Source organism: Pteropus vampyrus, unplaced genomic scaffold (assembly GCF_000151845.1).
Source record: "Pteropus vampyrus isolate Shadow unplaced genomic scaffold, Pvam_2.0 Scaffold337, whole genome shotgun sequence".
Classification (NCBI taxonomy): Eukaryota; Metazoa; Chordata; class Mammalia; order Chiroptera; family Pteropodidae; genus Pteropus; species Pteropus vampyrus.
This window is the reverse complement of record NW_011889118.1, coordinates 1,375,076-1,395,536: the sequence shown is the minus strand read 5'-3', so window position 1 is coordinate 1,395,536 and position 20,461 is coordinate 1,375,076. Positions and strand designations below refer to the sequence as shown.

General features: G+C 36.6%; 1 protein-coding gene across 1 annotated transcript in view; it reads right to left on the bottom strand.

Moving 5' to 3' along the window:
* DCP1A (decapping mRNA 1A) overlaps positions 1–19,416 on the bottom strand; it is a 53,450-nt gene extending 34,034 nt beyond the window's left edge. Inside the window, exons 1-3 of the mRNA XM_011378388.2 lie at positions 19,196–19,416; positions 16,468–16,508; positions 13,737–13,864 (exon numbers count right to left, since the gene is read on the bottom strand). Of these exons, the coding sequence (XP_011376690.1) occupies positions 13,737–13,864; positions 16,468–16,508; positions 19,196–19,390 (364 nt within the window). The 5' untranslated portion in view covers positions 19,391–19,416. The remainder of the gene's footprint in view (positions 1–13,736; positions 13,865–16,467; positions 16,509–19,195) is intronic.
* Positions 19,417–20,461: the final 1,045 nt, after the last annotated feature.

Below are 20,461 nucleotides of genomic sequence, written 5' to 3'. Positions count from 1 at the left end.
AAGACAATAAGACACATGCCTTCCACTCTTGTACATATCAAGTAAACTGCCAAAAAAAGCCAAACACTTTTCAAAGGCATGTTTGCAGAAGAAATAAAGATAAAGAAGCCATAATGATAGCTTAATGGGTAAAGGATAAGAGTCACACTCGATTCTGCCAAAAGCAGACCTGTAGAGGTTCAGACACGCATCTAAGAATCAGCTCTGTCTGCCAACATATCAAATGCTCAGTGCATACAATTGGCAAGAAGGCCTAAAGATCTGCCATTATGCCTGTCACTGTCACTGGTGAGGAAAGACAGACAAGTTCACCAGATAGCTAAAATTGCAGAGGACCTTATCTCTAAACCAAAGCTAAGTGTTCTTCCCTCAAGAGAACTTACACTCTAAGGCCCAAGACATTCTGCCAACAATTCACTTGCTGAAACAACCTGAAATAATTTTCTTTGATTAACTATACCACAGGGATTTGGCAAAACAGTATTTCTTTGCTATGGCAAATACTGATGGCATCCTGTATTATAAATGGCTTTTCTCAAGATGAAAGCAAACTAGTTCTTGGACAACTACCATACATCATGACTAATAATTAACAGCTGTCCTGAGTAAGTCATGCCACATAGGCAAGTCACTGAAGAGTTAAGGGATTATGACAGGACATTTAATTACCTTTAGGTTTAATTCCATGAAAAATATCAAGACATCAAAAAGAATATCTAAAATTAAATGTTTCCTTTTCAAATGACAGCACTTTTCTTCTGAAAGTGTGAAAAATAAGGCTGACAATATTGAGAAATTTTAAAAAGCTGAGAAGTAAGAGTTTTCCATTTCCTTAGAGAGCCTGTGTGTGTGAAGACCCAGCAGTGTATTTTTATTTGATGTGATACTTCACTCTACTTCTCATCTGGAGTGGTATACAGAATACACAAGAGCAAGAAAATCCAAGTTAATTTGGAGCCTTTATTAAATCCCTGAGACTTCTAGAGATCCTGTGAAATGTCCCCAAAATAGAGCGAAGAATCACTCTCATGCACATGTTGTCTCTTTGATTCATTTATTATTTAGATCAGACCTACTTTCAAAAGGCTGAAGAGGCTGAAGATTTTCTCAGTATGGTGCCCAGTAGAAAAGGGGTTTGATAACAGCTATTTGGTAATGGTGTTCAGAGTTATAAAATTTCTAAAGTCAATACTGACAAAGATTCCTTACACAAGGAAACAAAAACAAGAAAATGGGCTTTGAACATAGCCCCCCAAATTTACTCTAGACACAAGGAAAACCCTTCTGATTATAAAAATAATAGAATAGATTACATAAACATAAGCCTGTCCTGGCAAGTGAAAAAGCAAATGCCTCTGCCTTGACAGATCATTTAAGACAAGAATAAGCCAGGTGGCACCACATCAATATCAAAAGGTTGGGAAAGAGAGAGAAGGGAAAGGCTTCCAGGTGGATGTAGGAACACAAACACAGAGGAAAAAGGGTATGGATCCAAAGACTGACTGATCTGGGAGATTGTGGGAGGTGGTAAATAGGCAGGTAAGGAAATGCCATATACCCATAAGTAAGGCTGGTAGATAGGATTCAACTACCTTAGCAGCTTACTCCTTTTGGCCAAAAGAACACACTGCTTAAAACACCACTGAACACTAATATGGTAGAGATAGAGTCTACTTTTTAAAATTTAAATTGTAAATATTTATTGAACATTGATTAAAAGACCTGAGCCACATAATTTTAAAATGCTATTCTGTAAGCTCTTTGGTTTATTATTTTAAAATTTCGTACCCCTCTCTAAATTAAATCAAGTTTGAAAATATTTACCAGCAGTACTGCTTGCTGGTTCCTGTTAACATAAAAATTTCAGTATAGGATCCAGACACATGAAATGACCATTGAAGTTTTTTAGGGATTAGGAAAAGAAACCCAAGAATATCACAACTGATCTTACTTATAAATTTATTATTATTAAGTGATAAGCAAGTCCAAATAAAACAGTGAATCACACAAGAGTTTTCTCTCTGTTTTTAAGATTTATTGCCATTATTGCCACATAGCACTTGCCGCTCCCTACGATAGAGCTTCCCCTAAGTGAGCACCACTCAAGTGATAATGGGTGAGCCAAAATGTTGGACCCATCCATCCCTCACTGGTGGTCTATTCACTCCAGTGTCCCACATGAATATTATCATTTTTAGGCGTCATAAGGGACAGCAAAGGGTGGGAAATATGGCTACTGGCCTCCATGGAGTTGAGTTCCAGTTTTCTGGGCTTCCTAAAATCAGCCAGATAGTATAAAAAAAGGGGGAACTTCCTTCCTCTCCTTTCCCTACTTCTCTTCTACATATTTTTTTGGTCAACTCACTACGAGATCATTCCAATCAGGGGTCTAAGGCAAATGACCGCAGGGTTCAGTGGGATCAATGAGACTGTGGTGGGCAGACCTGCCCAGAGTTTTGGCTGACCATTAATAGTGTTTGCAGGAATGCAGGTGCTGTGTGACCATACAGGCCCTTTTGTTACAAGAAGAAAAGGTAGAAATCCAGATGTTATGTGTAAAATATCTTAATTCTTAAATGCTGACAGCATAGCTTATCGTGTGTCTTTAACAAAAAGAAACAGCTGAGCATGCCTGGAAGCAGTGACTTTGTAAGTAGCTCAGATCTGCCTGGATCCTCCAGGGTACTGAACCTCAAGGGCTCAAGTCTGAAGGTTTATTCTGCCTGCCCCACAGTGGCTTTGAATCTTCTTAGATTAGTAGTTTCTCTCAATTTTCACCTCCATAATGAACTTCACTATGTAAACACAAGGTGAAAACCTATGCATATACATATTAAGAACACATTTCTGCCACTTAGCTACAAGTAACTGTTGGTTTCCTTTGTGAGTTCTCGAAAGAGAAAACATTAATCTAAAAAAAATAATGGTGCACGCATGGTTAACTTTTAAAATCTTTACAATTAAGATAACACACACACACACACACACACACACACACACAAAAGAGAACAATGGCTTTTTACCTGACACCACCACATTAGGTGGAAAAAAACCTTAGTGAGGCATCATGAAAAGAATCTGCTTTGGAAATTCTAAAATGTTTGTGGACTTACAAAGTTAACAAGAAAGTACCTGGTAGAGGCTCTACTAAAATACTCAGCAGCGGCCTACAACATAAAGTAATACAGATTTTTGAAATGTCTGACCTAACACTGTCACCAGGGGTCTAAGTCGCTCTATGTTTTCATGGTGTTTTTACCTCTTCAATCTACAAATGTGGCAACAGCAATGCTCTTTCCTTATCTTGGTCCAGAAGGCCAGACTAATGCAGTTGCCACAGATCCTTTCTCTTTCACTGATTACAGAATCATACCCACCACAGCAGTGCTGCTGCTGATGGTGGAAGACTGCCTTTCTTCAGGCTAAGGAGCACTGTGCTGAATTCAAAGATCACAAAGAATGAACTGTGGAACTTTAAAAAATTGTTTATAAATTCCTCTTTCAGTTTGGAGGTAGAACTCACAGGTTTTGACTTGACAAACTATAAACTCCACTTGCAAGGAAATATCCTGCACTATGCTTTAAAGTCTGAAGATTCATGCCAAAGGCCAATAGCCACCTACCACCTCTACTGTTGTGAGTTTTGCCCTTGAACAGAGAAAAGACAAGCAGAGACCAAAAAAAAAAAAAAAAAAAAGAAAGAAAGAAAAGAGCACACACTACAGTATTTCTTCAACTAAAACTTTCCATTTGGCAGCTGTATTTTCAACACTATGGAAATGAATCTCCCTGCTTTTTCTAGTGATCTAATTTTAATTAAAAATGCTCTGCATCAAAAGACTGATGTCCGATATAAAGGAAAAGTTGTAAGTGAAGCAGAAACAAAGGGGTACTTCTCACAGGCTTCTGAAGGTAAGTTCTTAAAAATATTAAATAGCAATAGCATTTTTATTTTCAATTGTTCTTGCTATGGTAAATTTTTTTTTTGTTAAGCAAGTCATGGAACAACATACTTTGTTCATTTTTCCAAAAATGCTTTTGAATTATAGAAAATATTTTGAAATATGAAAAGTGGTGTTCAGTGGGAGACCTATACCTGGGCGGAGGAAACATGAAGAGTTCTCCCTGTCTCTCTGGTGGATTTGATTTTCACTATTCCTAGCCTAATCATTCTAATTTACAACTGATAATTCTCAAATCACACACCTTAATTAATTTTTACAATTAATTGACAGGGTTGTTTTAGAAATAAATAGGCATAGCACTGGGATTAATACAGTAGCATATTTCCTTAAGAATCTTGATCCTTACCAGAAAGGCAGAGTTCTGACACTAAAAGTTCTCACCCAATTTAATGACTTCTGTTTATAATTTTCTAAGAAACTATAATAGAACTTAAAGACTAAAAAATTTAAGTTCTCCAAAAGTACACAGGCTTTAATTGAAATGGCATGTAGCCCTTGGTAAAGTGCTTCGCAAATGACAGATATCCAATAAATATCACTGAATTAAGGTGTGCGTTTGAGTTAAATAATTACCTTGTTTGTTTAAAAAAAGACAATACTGAAATAGTTTTTGCAAAAGAAAATCATTAAATGCCATAATTGATTTTGCAGAGCTTAATGGTACCACAAACCTTTATCTTAATATCATCTATTAACCAGGTTATACTGTTAAACTATTTAGCTATACCAAAGAGAAAAACCAGTTTTGCTTGCTTTTTTTTGTTGATTCAAATACCAAATTTTGGATTTAAAAAATTTGCTCATACTCCACCTTATAAAATATTCTTGAGGCATTTTATAATTAAGTTGTGAGCATATATGTTAAAAACAGATTCCAGGTTATCACTTTCACTCTGAAAAGTATCCAAAGTAGAAATCAAAGGACCCTTGACACTGGTCTTGGGGAAAAGCACCTTCTAAGAGAAACATACTTAGTGAGGTATGTTGCTTATAGCAGGTGCTCATCAAATGCTTACTAAAGGAACAGTGAATAATAGAAGCGTGACTTCTTCACTGAAGAAGTGGCCTGTAAAGATAAGTTTCCTGTGATAATAGCAGAAATATACAGGTCTTATATCTGCTTTTGCAGAAGCTAGTATCTATATGGAGAACTAAATGTCCTAGTACCATTTCCTGACTAGAACCTTCCTCTCAGCATTTTTAGATATCATGGGAGAGATTTTAAACTACTGACTCAATTATTTTATTGTTTGTGAGTTCATTCAGATCTGTTTATTCATGGATAAGTTTTGTTACACTATGCTTTTTCTAGGTCTTTCTGTATGATCTAACATTTAAAACTTTAGGCAAAAAGTTCTTCATAGTGGTTTCCAGTTTTTAAAAAAATGTGTGTTCTCTACCTTTAGTTGCAATATACACATAATATATAATTCCTAATATTGCCTATTATGCCTCTCATCACTTTTTTTTGTTGTTTTTGGATCACGTTATAGGGGAGAGTTTTTTAAAAATTTTGTGGATTCGCTCTATTGTTCTACTGCAATTTCTACTTTCTGCAATTAATTTCTACTCATCTATATTTTCCTTCAACTTAACTCAGATTTCTCTTTTTCTTCTCTAATTTCTTAGGTGGCCTACATGTGGTAATTTTTATAAAATTCTAATATATACTTGGAAAAAGTACAAATTCTCAAATTTCTGGAGATGGGTTCTTTAAATATGTCCATTAGACCAAACTTAATTGTATTGTTTAAATATTCCTCAATCTTACCAAACTGTCTGCTTTACCTATCAAGTACTGAGGTGGCCTGTTAAAATCTCCCACTATAATTATGGATTTTTAAAATTCGGTATGTATTTCTGACACATACTAGGTACTTACCAGTTTGGAATTGTTTAACTGTCTAAGTAATTTATTCCTTTTATCACTGTGTGGTAACTTTTACTCCAATGTTTTTTACTTTAGAATCTATCATGTCTGTTTAACAGCTACATCGGCATTGTTTGGTTGGTTAATAGTTGCCTGATATATATCTCATTCTATCCCTTAACTTTCAACTTTTCCAGGTTTTTGAGTTTTAAGTTTTTTGAAAACAGTATTATCGGCAAATTCTGTATCTTTACCCAATCTCAGAATCTGTCTTTTAACTGGCACATTTAGTTCACTTAACATAAGTTCTAATTACTGATTTTATTTATTTATGCTAGCTTATTCTGGGCTTTCTATTTCCCATGCTTTCTATTCATTTTTTTTTCAATCCTGGTTTGTACTGGTTTAAAAGTTAAGATATCCTATTTTTGTTTCCCTGAATCTTTTGAACACATAGCTTGATTTAAAAGTCCATGGTTAATCAATTTATCTCATCTTAGTCTGAGTATACTTTGGCTTTTATGTTATTTCTGTCTAGCATTTTTGCTTCACCTTTTTAAAACCTCTACTCAAATTAGTCATTTTATTGTTTTATACAGTCAATGCTTATTTTGATTTACTTCCTTTTCTTTCCTCATTATTGTTTCTTAAATCCCATTTCCTATTTCTGTGCTCAATTTTCTTTAACTACAGCCTTTAGAACTGCACTGTTAAATTTAAATTAAGTACAATTAAAAAGTCAGTTGCACTAGGCACATTTCAAATGCTCAATAACACATGTAGCTAGTGGCTACTGGGCAGTGCTGCTTCAGACATACGTATAGCAAGGGTCTGCTGGAGACGGAGACAAAAGTTCTATTTTTGTTGAGAAAAATCTTTATTCTACTGAATTACTGAATTGTTGGTTGTTTTTTCCTCAGTACTCTGAAATTTTATTCCTTTGTCTTCTAAACTCAGTAGATGCAACTAAATATGCTGTCAGTCTACTTGGTGCTCTTTGTAAATAATCAATCTCCAGCAGCATTTGGTTGCTGTCTCATTGTCTTTGATCATTTACCATTAGTGTTCAGGTGTGTATTTATTTCTATTTACTATGCTTGGGGACTTAGGCTACTGCCTAAATCTGAGATTTATGTCTTTCATGGATTCTGGAAAATTCTCAGTCATAATCTCTTCAGATATTGCTTATCTTGAAAAATCTATTTTATCATTCTGAAATTCTTCTCTGCCATGTATTAGACTTTCCAATTCCATCCTGTAACATTTTCCAGTTCTTTCCCATTCTGGGATGCAGTCTGGATATTTTCCTCAGATGTCTTTTCCAGTTTCCCAACACGCTTTCCAATTGTTGAGTCCAGGTAGAGAATTTATTTCAATAATTAAAATTTTAACTTTTACAAGTTCTACTTGGGTTATTTTTCATACCTACCTGTCATTTTATTTTATAATCTACATCTGAAATTAAAACTATTAAAGTTTCTATGTGATCATTTCATGAACTAAAGTTTTTGGGAAAGGCTGGCTAATCTTTCTGTTGGTTGTAACTTAACTTTTATTGACTGTGAATTATTTTCTTGTATATTTAGTAATTTTGGACCATGAGGCTTATCAATGAGATCCCTGGGCAATTTGGGTTAAGGATGTGTCCCTCCAGAAGTGTTCTGCATTTGCTTCTGCCAGGTGTTCTAGAGTACTTACCAGTTGAGGATTAATTTAGTTTTTTGTCTGGGTAAGAAATTATACCAAATGAATGGTTTAACTTGAACCCTAAATCTGAATGAGGGAAGGCTCATGGTTAAAATTTTTAGGGGGAACAACTTCCCCCTAATTTATAGCCTGGACTGAGCTAGATAAGCTTGCCTGTCATCTCTCTAGGTTGGTGGGCCAATATTTTTCTAATTTAATAATATGTAACTCATTAGGTGACCTGGCTGTATGCTGGCATATGTGTCTCAGCTCCAACTATGCACCTCACAAAGAATCAAGTTCTTTTCTCTTGATCCCATGTAATTATAATGGAGTCTGTATATTAAGGAAAGCTCCCCATCCCCAAGAACTCCTATCAGCTGGCAGCAAGTGTCAACTCACAAGTTTTCCACGTTAGCTTTCAGTTTTAACTTTGATACTGGCCCACTGTAATGTCTGCTATTCCCTTTCCGGCTAAGCTATGCATTTAATATTTTATACAGCATTTCTAAATGTTTGTAGGAAGATTTTCTGTCATGATATCACTGGAAAAAGTTGAAGGGTATTTTCCTCGATGTGCTTATGCCATAGAGAAGTTCAGAGTCTACAAAGATGGTTTTATAAGCCAGTTAGTAAGCAAAAGTGATATTGGATTCTGTTTGCAAAAAACCCAGAAAATCGGAAGATGGGTAGTACTGCATATTTTTACATAGCAAAAGAACTATGTTTTTTCAACTAATTACAGATAAAATTAAAACTCTCATCAATGCATTTTAGGAAGATTAAAACATCATTACATTAATACAATGTTTTAGCCAGGAGGGTGCTATGTGTTCTAGTATTCTGACAAAAATGAACACCACACAGATGGGTACTAGACTTATCAGAGTGATCACTTTGTAAGTTATAAAAATATCTAAACACTATGTTGTACACCTGAAACAAATACTGTATGTCAACTGTAACTGAAAAATAAAAAAATCATTTTAAAAAATGAACTCCACAACCTACTAATCAGAATTGCTTGTTGAGTTTTATAAATCTGTATCCTCTAAGATTTCCCATTTTAACATATATATTTTTTCAACTTGTCACATCTCAGGCTGTCTAATGATGGCTCCTATAACATCTGAAAATAATACTGGTAAAGACAGAGTCCCTAGCTTGTCATGGTACTAGTTAGAAGGGATGGGAAGAAGCATACTGTGGGCTTTGGTTGTAAGAGAACCTGGGTAATATCAAAGTCCATATGATTAATAAGATTGTTTGGCTTGAATCCAATATGAAGACACAGTCTATAACATTTTATATTTGTAAGTGCGTGACAAATTACCTTCATGTATATGATGCTCTTTTAAGACAAGCAGGTTAGGTTAGTGGTTTAAGTGATTTATTTAAGGTTAAGGTAGGTAAAATGGCAAAGCCTAGAAGTCTTGTCTGCAGACTAAGTTCCATGCCAAAAGTGTTACCGTGGCAAAGATGCCCTAAGAGACATCTTCTACAGCCTTTGTATCTAGAAATCATTTATAAATTTTAAAAAAGAATGACTCAATGCGAGGCATAAAAATCTAATCCAAAGCTTCCCAAGTGCTTGCTCAATTCGGGTATGGCACAACAAAGGGGTCTGTTTGAGCACAGATTCATGCTTTAGACCGCCACTGTCCAATATGGTAGTCACTAGCCTCGCATGACTATTTAAATGCAAATTAATTAAATTAAGCAAAAAAAAATTCTTGGTTTCATCAGTCACATTTCAAATGCTCAACATTCATATGTGGCTAGTGGACCATTTCCATCACCACAGAAATCTATTAGATAGCTGTGCTCTGGAATGTGGACTGATGAAACAATTTTATTATTGCAGTGGAGTAGAAAGAACATTGGCTTTGAAGTGCAACAGACCTAGATTTGAATTCTGCCTCTGTTGCTTGTAACCTTTGTGACTTGAGCAAGTTTCTTGACTTCTCTGGGATTCCTGTTTCCTCATCTGTAAAGCAGGAATCAGAAATAAGATGCTGGGAATATCACTTTTGCTTAGTAACTACAGTCTCCCTAACACTCACTGCAGTCCTACTGGAGTCCTGTGGCTGCCAAAAGGCCCCTGCATAGCACATAAAAATACACTGTTTTTGAAAGAGTCAAGAGAATCTTGGCTAGTGTCTTGAATCTTGGCTAGTGTAAGTATTTTCTCTGTGAGATTTTACCTTTTCTTGGGTGATGAGCATTTTATAGAAAAAGAAAAACAAAACAAAATAAATAATTTAGAACCAGAAAAAGTTATAGTTCAATTTTCTATTACATTAACTATAAAAACTGATTTGAGCAAAAGAAGCTGGATCTGAAGGTGTAACTTGAATAAAATGGGTCAGGTGTCTTAGTGCTATTTCCCACAAGAAAATGACAAAAGAGCAGCTACTAAATCAGGTATAATTAACTATATACACAGACACTAATTAAGTTTTTATTTAAAGAATGAATCCCTGAGCAACTCAACAGCTTGCTGACCTGACAAGACTACTCTCTATTTTTAAGATGAGACAGACAAAACATATACTACTCAAGAGAGGTATTAACACTTTCAGAATCACTTTATACTGTCTTATCACTTCTCCCTAATACAGCTATTCCTTTAAATATTTTCTCCAAGCTCCTCTTCTAGACTGTTTCCAATACACCCACAGCATTGCACTTGACCTTTTCAGGTCTTTCTCTAGTCTGAAAACAAGCTGATGTGCTCCTGAATTTCTAATTAGCAGTATCAGAAACTATAAGGCTCTTAGGAAGATGATTCAGAGCCCCCACTAACCAGGGAACAGAAGGATCTGGTTGAGTGAGATTTGTTTAAGGAAACTGTTGTTTCAAACCGCTGTTGAAAATATCTCTAAATAAAATGTGTTAGCGCACTTTTCTGCTCAAGAATATTCTAATGCATATGGGAGGTGAATACATAATGCAATATGTATATATGTGCCTTACTGTTAAATATAAGTCACATGAAACTTACTGGATTTTGTTAACCAATATCACCATAAAAAAAAAAAAAAAAACAAAGGGTCAAAAAATATTCTAATTCGGATACTATACACTCCTGATGATTTATGGTCTTATCATTATGACAAATTAATCTCTTACTATAGGAGAGTTAAAGTTATAGAATACTCACATTTTTATGCTGACCCCAGGTTACACTGAAGTTATTTGTTAAATTATCACAAAATAAAACCTAACATTAGCTTATTTTCTTATAATTGGCCATTTCTTCCATACATGAAATATAGAAATTTCTCCAGATAATTGAGGTTCTGATTAAATTTTGGTTAGTTACAGTTCAATTATATTTGTATTATGTTGCACTTTCAACTTTATAAGAACTTTACTTGTGAAAGAAATACAGTAGGTTTCACTTCAGGCTTATGCTCAATGGTAATTAAGTCCATGGGCCTCTGATAATTTTCCTTGCTATTTTAATGATCAAACTTTTCTTAGAAGTAATAATGAGATTAAGTTTTCAGGTAGTAAAGAACAGAATTAAGCCAATTTCTCTTAAAAAAAAAAAATCTGGGGAGAGAGAAAAAAATGACGTAGATGATAGAGGCTCTGGTCATCCTTCCTGTGACCAAATCAAAGTTGTGACAGAAACAAGGAGCTAACAGCAAGGAAAATCGCCTGGAATCTAGATGGACAAGTCCTACAACTAGGGAGAGAAATAAGATATCACCCTGCAATGGGAGGAGGTAGGATGGGGCGAGGATGGAAGGCTGCCCAGTCCTGAGCAGCTGAGTGGGACAGAAGCTGCAACAGCGGCAGCCAGCAGCTGCAGACGCCTCTTAAAGGGGCTGTGTCCATGAGAGGACCTTCGTGGTAATGAACCTGCCTACTCAGAGCACTAGCGCCAGGTTGGCTGTGCAGGGAGCATCAGGGACTTATAGGAGAACACTGAGTTGTCAGAGTGAGAGCCAGAGGCGAGACTTGCTCTGTACAGAAGTGCCAGCAGTATCTATTGTTCCCTGTTGAGCCCTCCTCACTCCCAGTGTGCAGACTCAGCGCCACCGAAGCTGAGATATCATCAAACTGGATAACAGAGGTTGCTCTGCCCAGAGGATTCCCTGAAACTCCACCTCCACCAACTCACAGTCCCACCTAAGCCACATTCAGGTGTATCCTTGGTGAGTCAGGTGCCCCTTGCTGAGCAATGCCCTAGACTCATACTGGTGGCAGTTGGTCTCGGTTTCTGGCATGGCCTTTTGAGGCAACTATAAGCACAGCATCTGTGGACTGCTTGCTGAATCTTAACAGGTGGCCCTGGAGGGGCACAGGCTGGGGCTATAAATTTGGTCTGCAACTGAATCTCTCTCAGGACTGTGCCACTGGACACCTACTTCACAAAGCCACACTAATAAGACCGGAGACTTAAGAGCTTTGCTTAGTTCATAGAAACAGACACAGAAAGACAGACAAAATGGGAAGACAAAGAAGCAGAAACCATATAAGAAAACAGAACAGAGATCCAGAAATAATGGAGTCAAGCAATCTAACAGATGCAGAGTTCAAAACTGGTTAGAAAGATGCTCAATGAACTCAGGGGAGAACTTTAACAAAGAGATAAAAAACATAAAAATGGAAATGGAAATTATAAAAGGGAACAAGTCAGAAATGAAGAACATAGTATTTGAAATGAAAAGTGTATTAAATGGAATAAACAGTGAATAAAGAAGACCAAATGACCTATATAGAGGATGGGGAAGCCAAAGACACTCATTCAGAATGGCAAGAAAAAAGAAGCCAAGACTATAACAATTTAAGGAGCCTATGGGACACAATTAAATGTAAAAATATCTGTGTCATGGGGTACCAAAATGCTGAAGAGCTAATGAAAAAATAATGATGGAAAACTTCCTTAACCTGGCGAAGGAAATAGACCTAAAACCCCAAGAAGCTCAGAGAGTCCCCAAAACCAGGAACTCAAAGAGGCCCACACCAAGACACATCATAATTAAAATGCCAAAGGTTAAATACAAAGAAAAAATCTTAAAAGCAGCAAGAGAAAAGCAGTTAGTTACCTACAAGGGAGCACCCATAAGACTGTCAGCTGCTTTCTCAAAAGAAACTATGCAGGACAGAAGGGCTGGGCACAAAATACTCGACGTGATAAAAACCCAGGATCTATGACCAAGAATACTTTATCCAGCAAAGCTATCATTTAGAGTGGAAGGACAGGTAAAGAGCTTCCCAGACAAAAATAAGCTAAAGGAATTTATCACCACCAAGCTAGTAATACAGGAAATGTTGGAGGAATTTCTTTAAGAAGAAAAAACATGTATAAAAAAAGGGAATAAAGACTGGTAATAACTACATTCATATCAACAAGTATCTAAAATGGAAAAGAATTAAGTGCTTCAACCAAAAGATAGAGGTTGAATGGATAAGAAAACAAGACCCTCACATATGCTGCCGACAAGAGACTCACTTCAGATTAAAAGACACACACAGACTAAAATAATCTTCTGTCCTCACTCATACCTTCATTACCCATACTGAAATATAGGAAACAAGTATCGCATAGTTTTTAGTGCGTTACACCTTGAAAAGGCCACTCTTGTTTTGCTGACTACATCCAACCATTCTTATAGTCTGTAAAATCCCTGAAAGGACCCTGGAGTATGAAGCAGAAAGAAGGGTTATAATCCTTTCTCCACTCACTTCTGAGTCTCAGCTGACTTAACTGCCTGCCTACTTCACATAGGTTATTGTACCATTAATATTAAAGTACAAGATCTCTTGGCCCAGTGTTTGTACCTAGCAGACACTGAACTAAATAAACAAATTGCAAAATATTACGAGAGAAAAGACAGTACTTTGTGGGTAGAAATATCGGTGTCTGTCCCCATTCTGTTTCTTTCAAACTAAGTTCTATTGCTCACGGTCATGGGCAGCCAATAATTAAGCGTCACAAGAAAAACAAAGGGTGAAACTTACCTTCATAAAACAACAATATAATGTAATGCTACTGTATGGAATAGTATAGTTAACTAAAATAATATAAGTTACTGTATATAAAAGTGTTTAAATTTTAGAAGCCCAATTTAAAAGATGATCTTACTAAGACTCATTTATAATCATAGGAGTATATAACAAAAAATAATGTGCTGATAGAAACTAAAGTCATTCAATTTTAATTGTAAAAATATGTACTGTAATGAAACAAATATACTCACAGCTTGCATTTCTGTACAGAAGAAATGGTTCATGGAGCTGAAATTCTAAATCTTTATTCACTGGTTCTACCAGATTGTGCATATTCAATCGATTCACAATGGTAAAACCATGGTAAGGTGAAGCTGACCTAGATTTAATAGAAGAAAAAAATATCTGTAGTCACTGCTAGTTTGCAGAAACATTATCTACTTCTGTATTTCTATTTCAAAGAATGAATATATTATTTCAACACAATTAACATTTAAAACTGTAAACAAAAAATTTAAGTCAGATCATAACCCTCCTCCTCTTGAAGTTTCCTCAGAGTAAAAGCCAAAGTCCTCATTAAGGTCACAAGGCCACAGGTGATGTGCGCCCTCCGGCCTCTTGACTTCATCTCCTATGCCTTTTCCCTTGCTCCTCCTGGCTCCAACCATACTTACCATCTTAACGCTCTCTCTACAGGTATGCCTCCACCTAAAGACTGCTTGGCAAGCATCTAGTTATCTTATCTCCCATAAGCCTTTGCTCAAAAACATCACTTTCTCAATGAGGCCTACCTGAGATCTACCCTTTTCAATACTCCCAACTTGCTCCCAAACGTGATAACTCTAACCCTCCTCTTTTTCCATAACACTTATAATTTATTCATTTGCATTTAAAAATGTTTATTAAAGATCGAAAATTCTTCCGACATAAAGAAAAGGCGACCAGACCCACTGTATGGTTAAATTCTGACTTGAAGATTGGAGATTTAAAGATGCAACTACTTGCATTTCTTGCTATAAAAGAAACCAAAAGGAGCATAATTTAAAAGATATACTATGGCAGCAGTTATTAGTTTTTAGGTCAAATAACCAATGAGCCCAACCCCATGTGAGAGGATGAGTCTCACTGTAAAGTGTGGCTGAATATGAGGCAGTGAGACCAGCATAAATTACTGCCCTTTGAGAACTGATGTGGTCGCCAACTCTTACCATTTTTTATACTCTTTCTCCACTAGGATATACACTCTATGCAAATAGTATTTTTGTCTTTTTTCCCCCCCAGATGTACCTCCAAGATAGACACACATATACTTACCAAACATCTGCTCAATAAAAATGTCATTTTAAATATGGTACAGGATTGGTTATAATGACTATCAGCCATTACAACAACAATTTTTCTTGCACCAAACAGGTCTTTCCATAGTTCTCTTGATTTAGATAGAAAATGCCTCAAATACTACAATAAGAAATGTCCTTGATTCCCACATTAGAGTGATTCAGTACATGATCCTTTCGACATCCCTCACATGTGTGTAATACTTTTTTTTTTTTTTTTTGCATTTTTATAAGAGTTTGAGCCAAGAATGATGACATATGCTGGGGAGCAATATCTCAAATGCTCCCCTGTAACACTTTCTAGCTTCTCATTCATTTCCCTGTATACATGGGAGAGATTTTAGAATCCCACACATTAGGAAACAAGCTCAGAATGATTCAGGCCTGTGCCCAAAGGCACACAAATAACATAACCAAGATTTAGCTTTAGGTTTTCTGGCTCCAGATCCAGGCTTCTTCTATGCTAAGGTCTCTGCAAAATGATATTCTGACATGGTGGTATACCTTTATCTAAGGTACACAAAATGTTCTTACATTTCCCAAATAGTTTCTTTGGTCTCCTTTTACTAGAATCAGTATCATGTAGGCCTCTGTGAATTTTATTAAGTCAAGTCACTTGTTATACTAAATTCCACATTTTCTATAATTAGTGAATCTGTACTATACTGTTATAATAAGGCTAGGGACATACTTTCCAACTATTATAGATATCAAGGTTCTAACACTAGTTGAAGTCCCTAGAGATTTATATTGGTAATGAATAATGAAAGAGGTGAAGGGTAAAGGCCTTTTCCTCCCAAAATTTGGAGAATATTTGAGAAATTTTTGATAATTATCATGAACAGAGAAAGGCAATCCTTAAAAGATATCTCACAATACAAAAAAAAAAAAAAGAAAGAAAAAGAAAAGAACCAGATGTTAGTAATATTTCCTGCTGAGTCTCTAAGCTTTAGAAACCAAGGAAAGGAGCCTGTCCCAGTCAGAGCAAAACCTAAGAGGGATCCAGGAAAACGAGGAACTCCATGACTATCAGATCATGTTAGTTGCCTAGCGGCCACAAAATTTACAATTTGAAAACCAATTATGTTTTAAAATAGTAATTCTCAGAAAAAGTTGAAAATAAAAAATATTCAATTATGAGTAATCCAGGCTTTCTAAAGGACTCTCAAACTAAAAATACACATTACTGAAGACAACCCAGAACTTTTGCGGAGGGAGTAGGAAAGAGGACAGAACCAGTCATAGAAGATAACCTCTCATTTAGTGACCACTGAACAGTGGGATTGACCTTTCAACTACATTATTTTATGGAGCTAGCCCATGTATTATATTTTTTCTCAACTATGCATCTTTTTTTATATGGGGGAGGGGAAGGCATCTGTTTTAGACTCATGTCTAATGTCTTCTATTTTGAGATGGTTTTGCTGGGTTCCTAAATAAGTTCTAGTTCTGTTTATTCTGAATCACAGGAAGGATTGAAGACCAGACATAACTTGGTTAGAATCTCACATCTCACAGCTAGGATGAATAATTGAAAAGTCAGGCAGGAAGTTTCCAAAGACAAATGTACAATAGGGTTCGAGCACTCAGATGATATTGTACACCATTAGATTAAAAAAAAAAGTCATAAAAAAAAAAAGCTTACCTTCGATATACAAACAAGGTCCCTTCTATATCTGTCTTCTCCTATAATAGACAATGACTCAATTAGTTTTTTCCCCTAGAATCCAATCCCAAATAGTCCCAAAGGAGAATACTTCATGTTTAAAATCAAATTATTTACATGGGGATGTAAAGTACAGCAGAGGGAATATAGTCAATAATATTGTAATAATTATGTATGGTGCCAGGTGAGTACTAGACTTATTGGGGGGATCACTTTGTAAATTATGTAAATGTCTAACCATCATGCTATACATCTGGAACAACTATAAATATTGAATATCAACTGTAATTGAAAAAAAGAAAAGAAAAAAAAAAGGACCAGCAGCTCAATGCCATGTTTCAAAACAAAACAAAAGATCAGCTTTTAAAATAATCACTTTTGAACAGGTCAAGTAAGTCTCACTCCACAAACTACTTTTACCGGTTTCTTCTGTATACTTTCTATGCTATTGATATGAATTAATGTATATGCAATGTTTAGTTCAATCCAGCAAAATGCCTTTTATCTGCAGCATCTTTCTTTTTTAAAATTTAAAGAAGAAAATCCTAGAATTAGCTTTCACTTTTTAAAGATAAAATGTTTTAGCCAAATTTCTTTTAAAGGCAAAGCACTATGTATAGCAATTTCTTCACTTTTAAAGTTTATCAATGTTAGTAGGGGAAAAAAAGGAAATTTTATAGGATATTTTATTTCAAAATTGGGGGATTTTGGTATACTTTCATGAATAGCAAATGTGGTTAGTTAAGAATTACAGTCAAACACAATTTATTATTTTTAGAACTTTATTGAAAAATTGTGAATACTAAAAGTATACTCTGCCTTAATGTAATTATTGTAGGTCTTACAAATAATTTTTTTTTTTTTGCTTAAAGTGAAATGTTTTAAGAAAGTTCAAACTCACACCATCTTTCATTTGCTGTGATAGTGTATTTAGGTCTTAAACATAGTTACGACATTTTAAAAAACCAATCATATTAGTCTGCAGTCCACAGCCTAGATAGGACCTAAATATTTTAATGTAATAAAATGTTAGTCATATCAAGTTGAACTTGTTGGGATAAAAAAATATATATGTTTTTAAATTCATCATCTCGATATCTTCCAGGAGTATAGTCTTAGCTTAAATATCATCATGGAACTTTTCCTTCCCAAGGATTCAAAGGCTTTTTCTTGGCTTTCAAATGTTAAATTAGTATAAAAAATTGGTAATCAATTGTCTCACAGTGAAAGAAAATTTGCCCAAACAAGACACTGCAAAGTCACAACTCACTATAAGATAACACAATGAGAAAAGATTTTGGTTATACTTTATATGCCATAATCCAAATGAACAATGACAGACTTTTTAAATTCAAGTTATTATAGGTTTATTTCATATCTAAAGCAGAAATTAAAATTCCAAAATAGTGAAAGTATGTGAAAAATTGGAAAAGCTTGTTAGTCAATAAGCCTCTGCCCCAAGTCTTCAACATTGTCTGCAATCTATATTTCACAAATTTAAATGTAGACCAAGAAAAGAGAAATTATTCAGAACAATTCAAGTTAAGGCAATGTCTAAAACAGCTGCACTTAAAATCTGTAATTTTGTTTTTTTGTGGCTTCTCATACCTCCTCCTCTTCCAGGAGGTGGAAAAATAAAAAGCAAGATGATTTTGACAACTGTCTTCATCTTAATTAACTTCAGAAATGTCGAATGATTTTTATAAAATTATTGGTTAAATATAATCTATATCTGTAAGGACATACAATGATGATCATTTTTCATAATTTTGTTAGTATAAAGATTTCATTTCTTACTGAAATGTGAATACAGTAATTTATGAATTTAATCCATCAGACATTTATGGATTATTTTCTAAGTGTAAACTCTTTAGCTGAATGAGTTAAGAAGGGTCAATAACGGGCAATAACGTTATTTAAACAACGAACGAAGTTTCAAACTGAGGCCAACAAGTCACTGAACAGATTAAATGTAACTTTTCGGACCCCCTCAAGTGCAATAAAGCCAAAAAGTATTTAGTCTGATGGGAGCATTTAGAGGTGAAACTACCAGCAGCATAGCTTAGAACAAGAAACATTTACAGAGTCTCTTTTCCAAAGGTTTCAAGGGAATCCAATTAACATGGAACCCTTTTTCCTACATGCTTAGAAATCTTATGCAAAACTCAGGAAATACAGTGCAGTTTGATAGAAGCCAGACCTCCTGTCTTTCAAGAATTGAAACTGGATTTCAAGCTTTAAATCCAAATGCCCTCTGCGAAAGGGGCTCTTATTTATGTGCCTGTTCAGGGTGGGGGAGAGAAAGGGCGTTTACTTTATAGATTATGTATATGTAATTTATTTAATAATCCCCAAACCCTCACTCTTTCGGGCATCTTTCTGACCTCACCGGTCTAATATCCTCTAACACTTCTGCAAAGAAGGCAGGTAACCCACGATCCCGGACCCGACCCCAAAGTACTGATCCTTCTCCAGTCCTCCCCTCCATCGGCTTTTCATCCGGATGTCTTGGGTCTACTTCTCTCGTCCTTCTCTCCCTATCCCCGGGCCTCCAACACCCTTTAGGCTCCGGCCAGGCTCTCGTCCAGTTCCTGGCCTCATCTCCGCCGCCCTAGCCACCAGCATCGCCCCCACCCAGAGCTGTCCGCGTAGCCCCTTTAAGAGGCGGCCGCTGGGCGGGCAACTTCAGTGTTCTGGCAGCACTCACCCACTGGTTGGCCTTGGGGCAGAAGGTGTAGAGGGCGACCTGGCCCGTGAGGTCTGCGATGCTGGTGATGTAGGGATCGTGCTGCTTCAGGGCCGCTAAGCTCATCTCCTGCCCTGCTCGACTCAGCGACTCCATCTTGGTTTCCGGAGCCGAGCCCCTCCGGCGGGGGCGGAGTCGAGTACCGGAAGGTGCCATGGAAACAAAGCTCCCCCAGTGCGTCAGCGCCCCCAACTTCCGCCTCTCCGCTTGGCCTTGCGGCGGGCGGTACGATAGCTATTATGTTCCACTGCACCCACGGCCCGAGCACCATGTTCCGGTGTCGTTTGGTTCCAGGGACCCAAAGATCTGGCTGGGCGTATACCACCGCGCGGCAAAGCTGGTGCGGGGTGAGGGTGCTTGGATTCCAGGCGCTTCTGTTCTGCAAACTAAACTGTCCCGACGCCGAGATCAAGGCTGCCTGTGAGCTTTCTCTGAGCTACCCGGGACGAGGTTGGAGACCGACGCGGGCCTGGCTCCGGCTCGTGCACGGGAAGAGCCTGTAGTGGTAGAACGAAAACCTCGCTGTGGCAATGCAAGGCTCCCCGGACTGTTTAGAAAGCACCGAGAAGCGGGGAGGAAGGAGGGATCCCGAAACTTACCCCAGATCTAGTATCTCACTATTTCACCACCGTTAGAGCAATTTGGTATTTTTCTGGAGGAAATTTTCGAGAAAAACTAAGTTAACCCGCACGTAACTGCACAGGACTGTCTTGCTATCCGCTTTTGCTCCTTATTTTCCTCGTCTGAATCCCAGATAAATCTTTACATCCAGTGTTGGGAAGAGTCTTCGAAGGCTTTAGTTTGTCGTGCCATCGTTTCAAGCTTTAAAAAGACAGCTCATTCTTTTAGCAAACATCTGCTGTGAATTTTAAGGCATTTTAAAGAGCCAGGTACTAGCTAGAGTAAAATAAGGTGTAGCTCTGTGCCCCTACCTTGTTAAAAAAATATTTTCTAATATTGAGAAACCACCCCAATGGAATTTAATTTTTGAAAGGAAAAAAAAAATCACATAATAGTTGTATTGTTTATTATTTTACATTCCAGGACGATTTGTTAATTGAAAGAGATTCCATGTCTTACATTTTTGGCGGAATCATGTAGGTAGTGTGTACAAATGCAAACAAGGAAGCATATCATTCGTTAAGCAAGTATTTACTGAACTCCTAATGTGAACTGATAGACCTTTGGGATCTTCGAAGAGTGTTTAAGACAACTACCTGGCTCTGG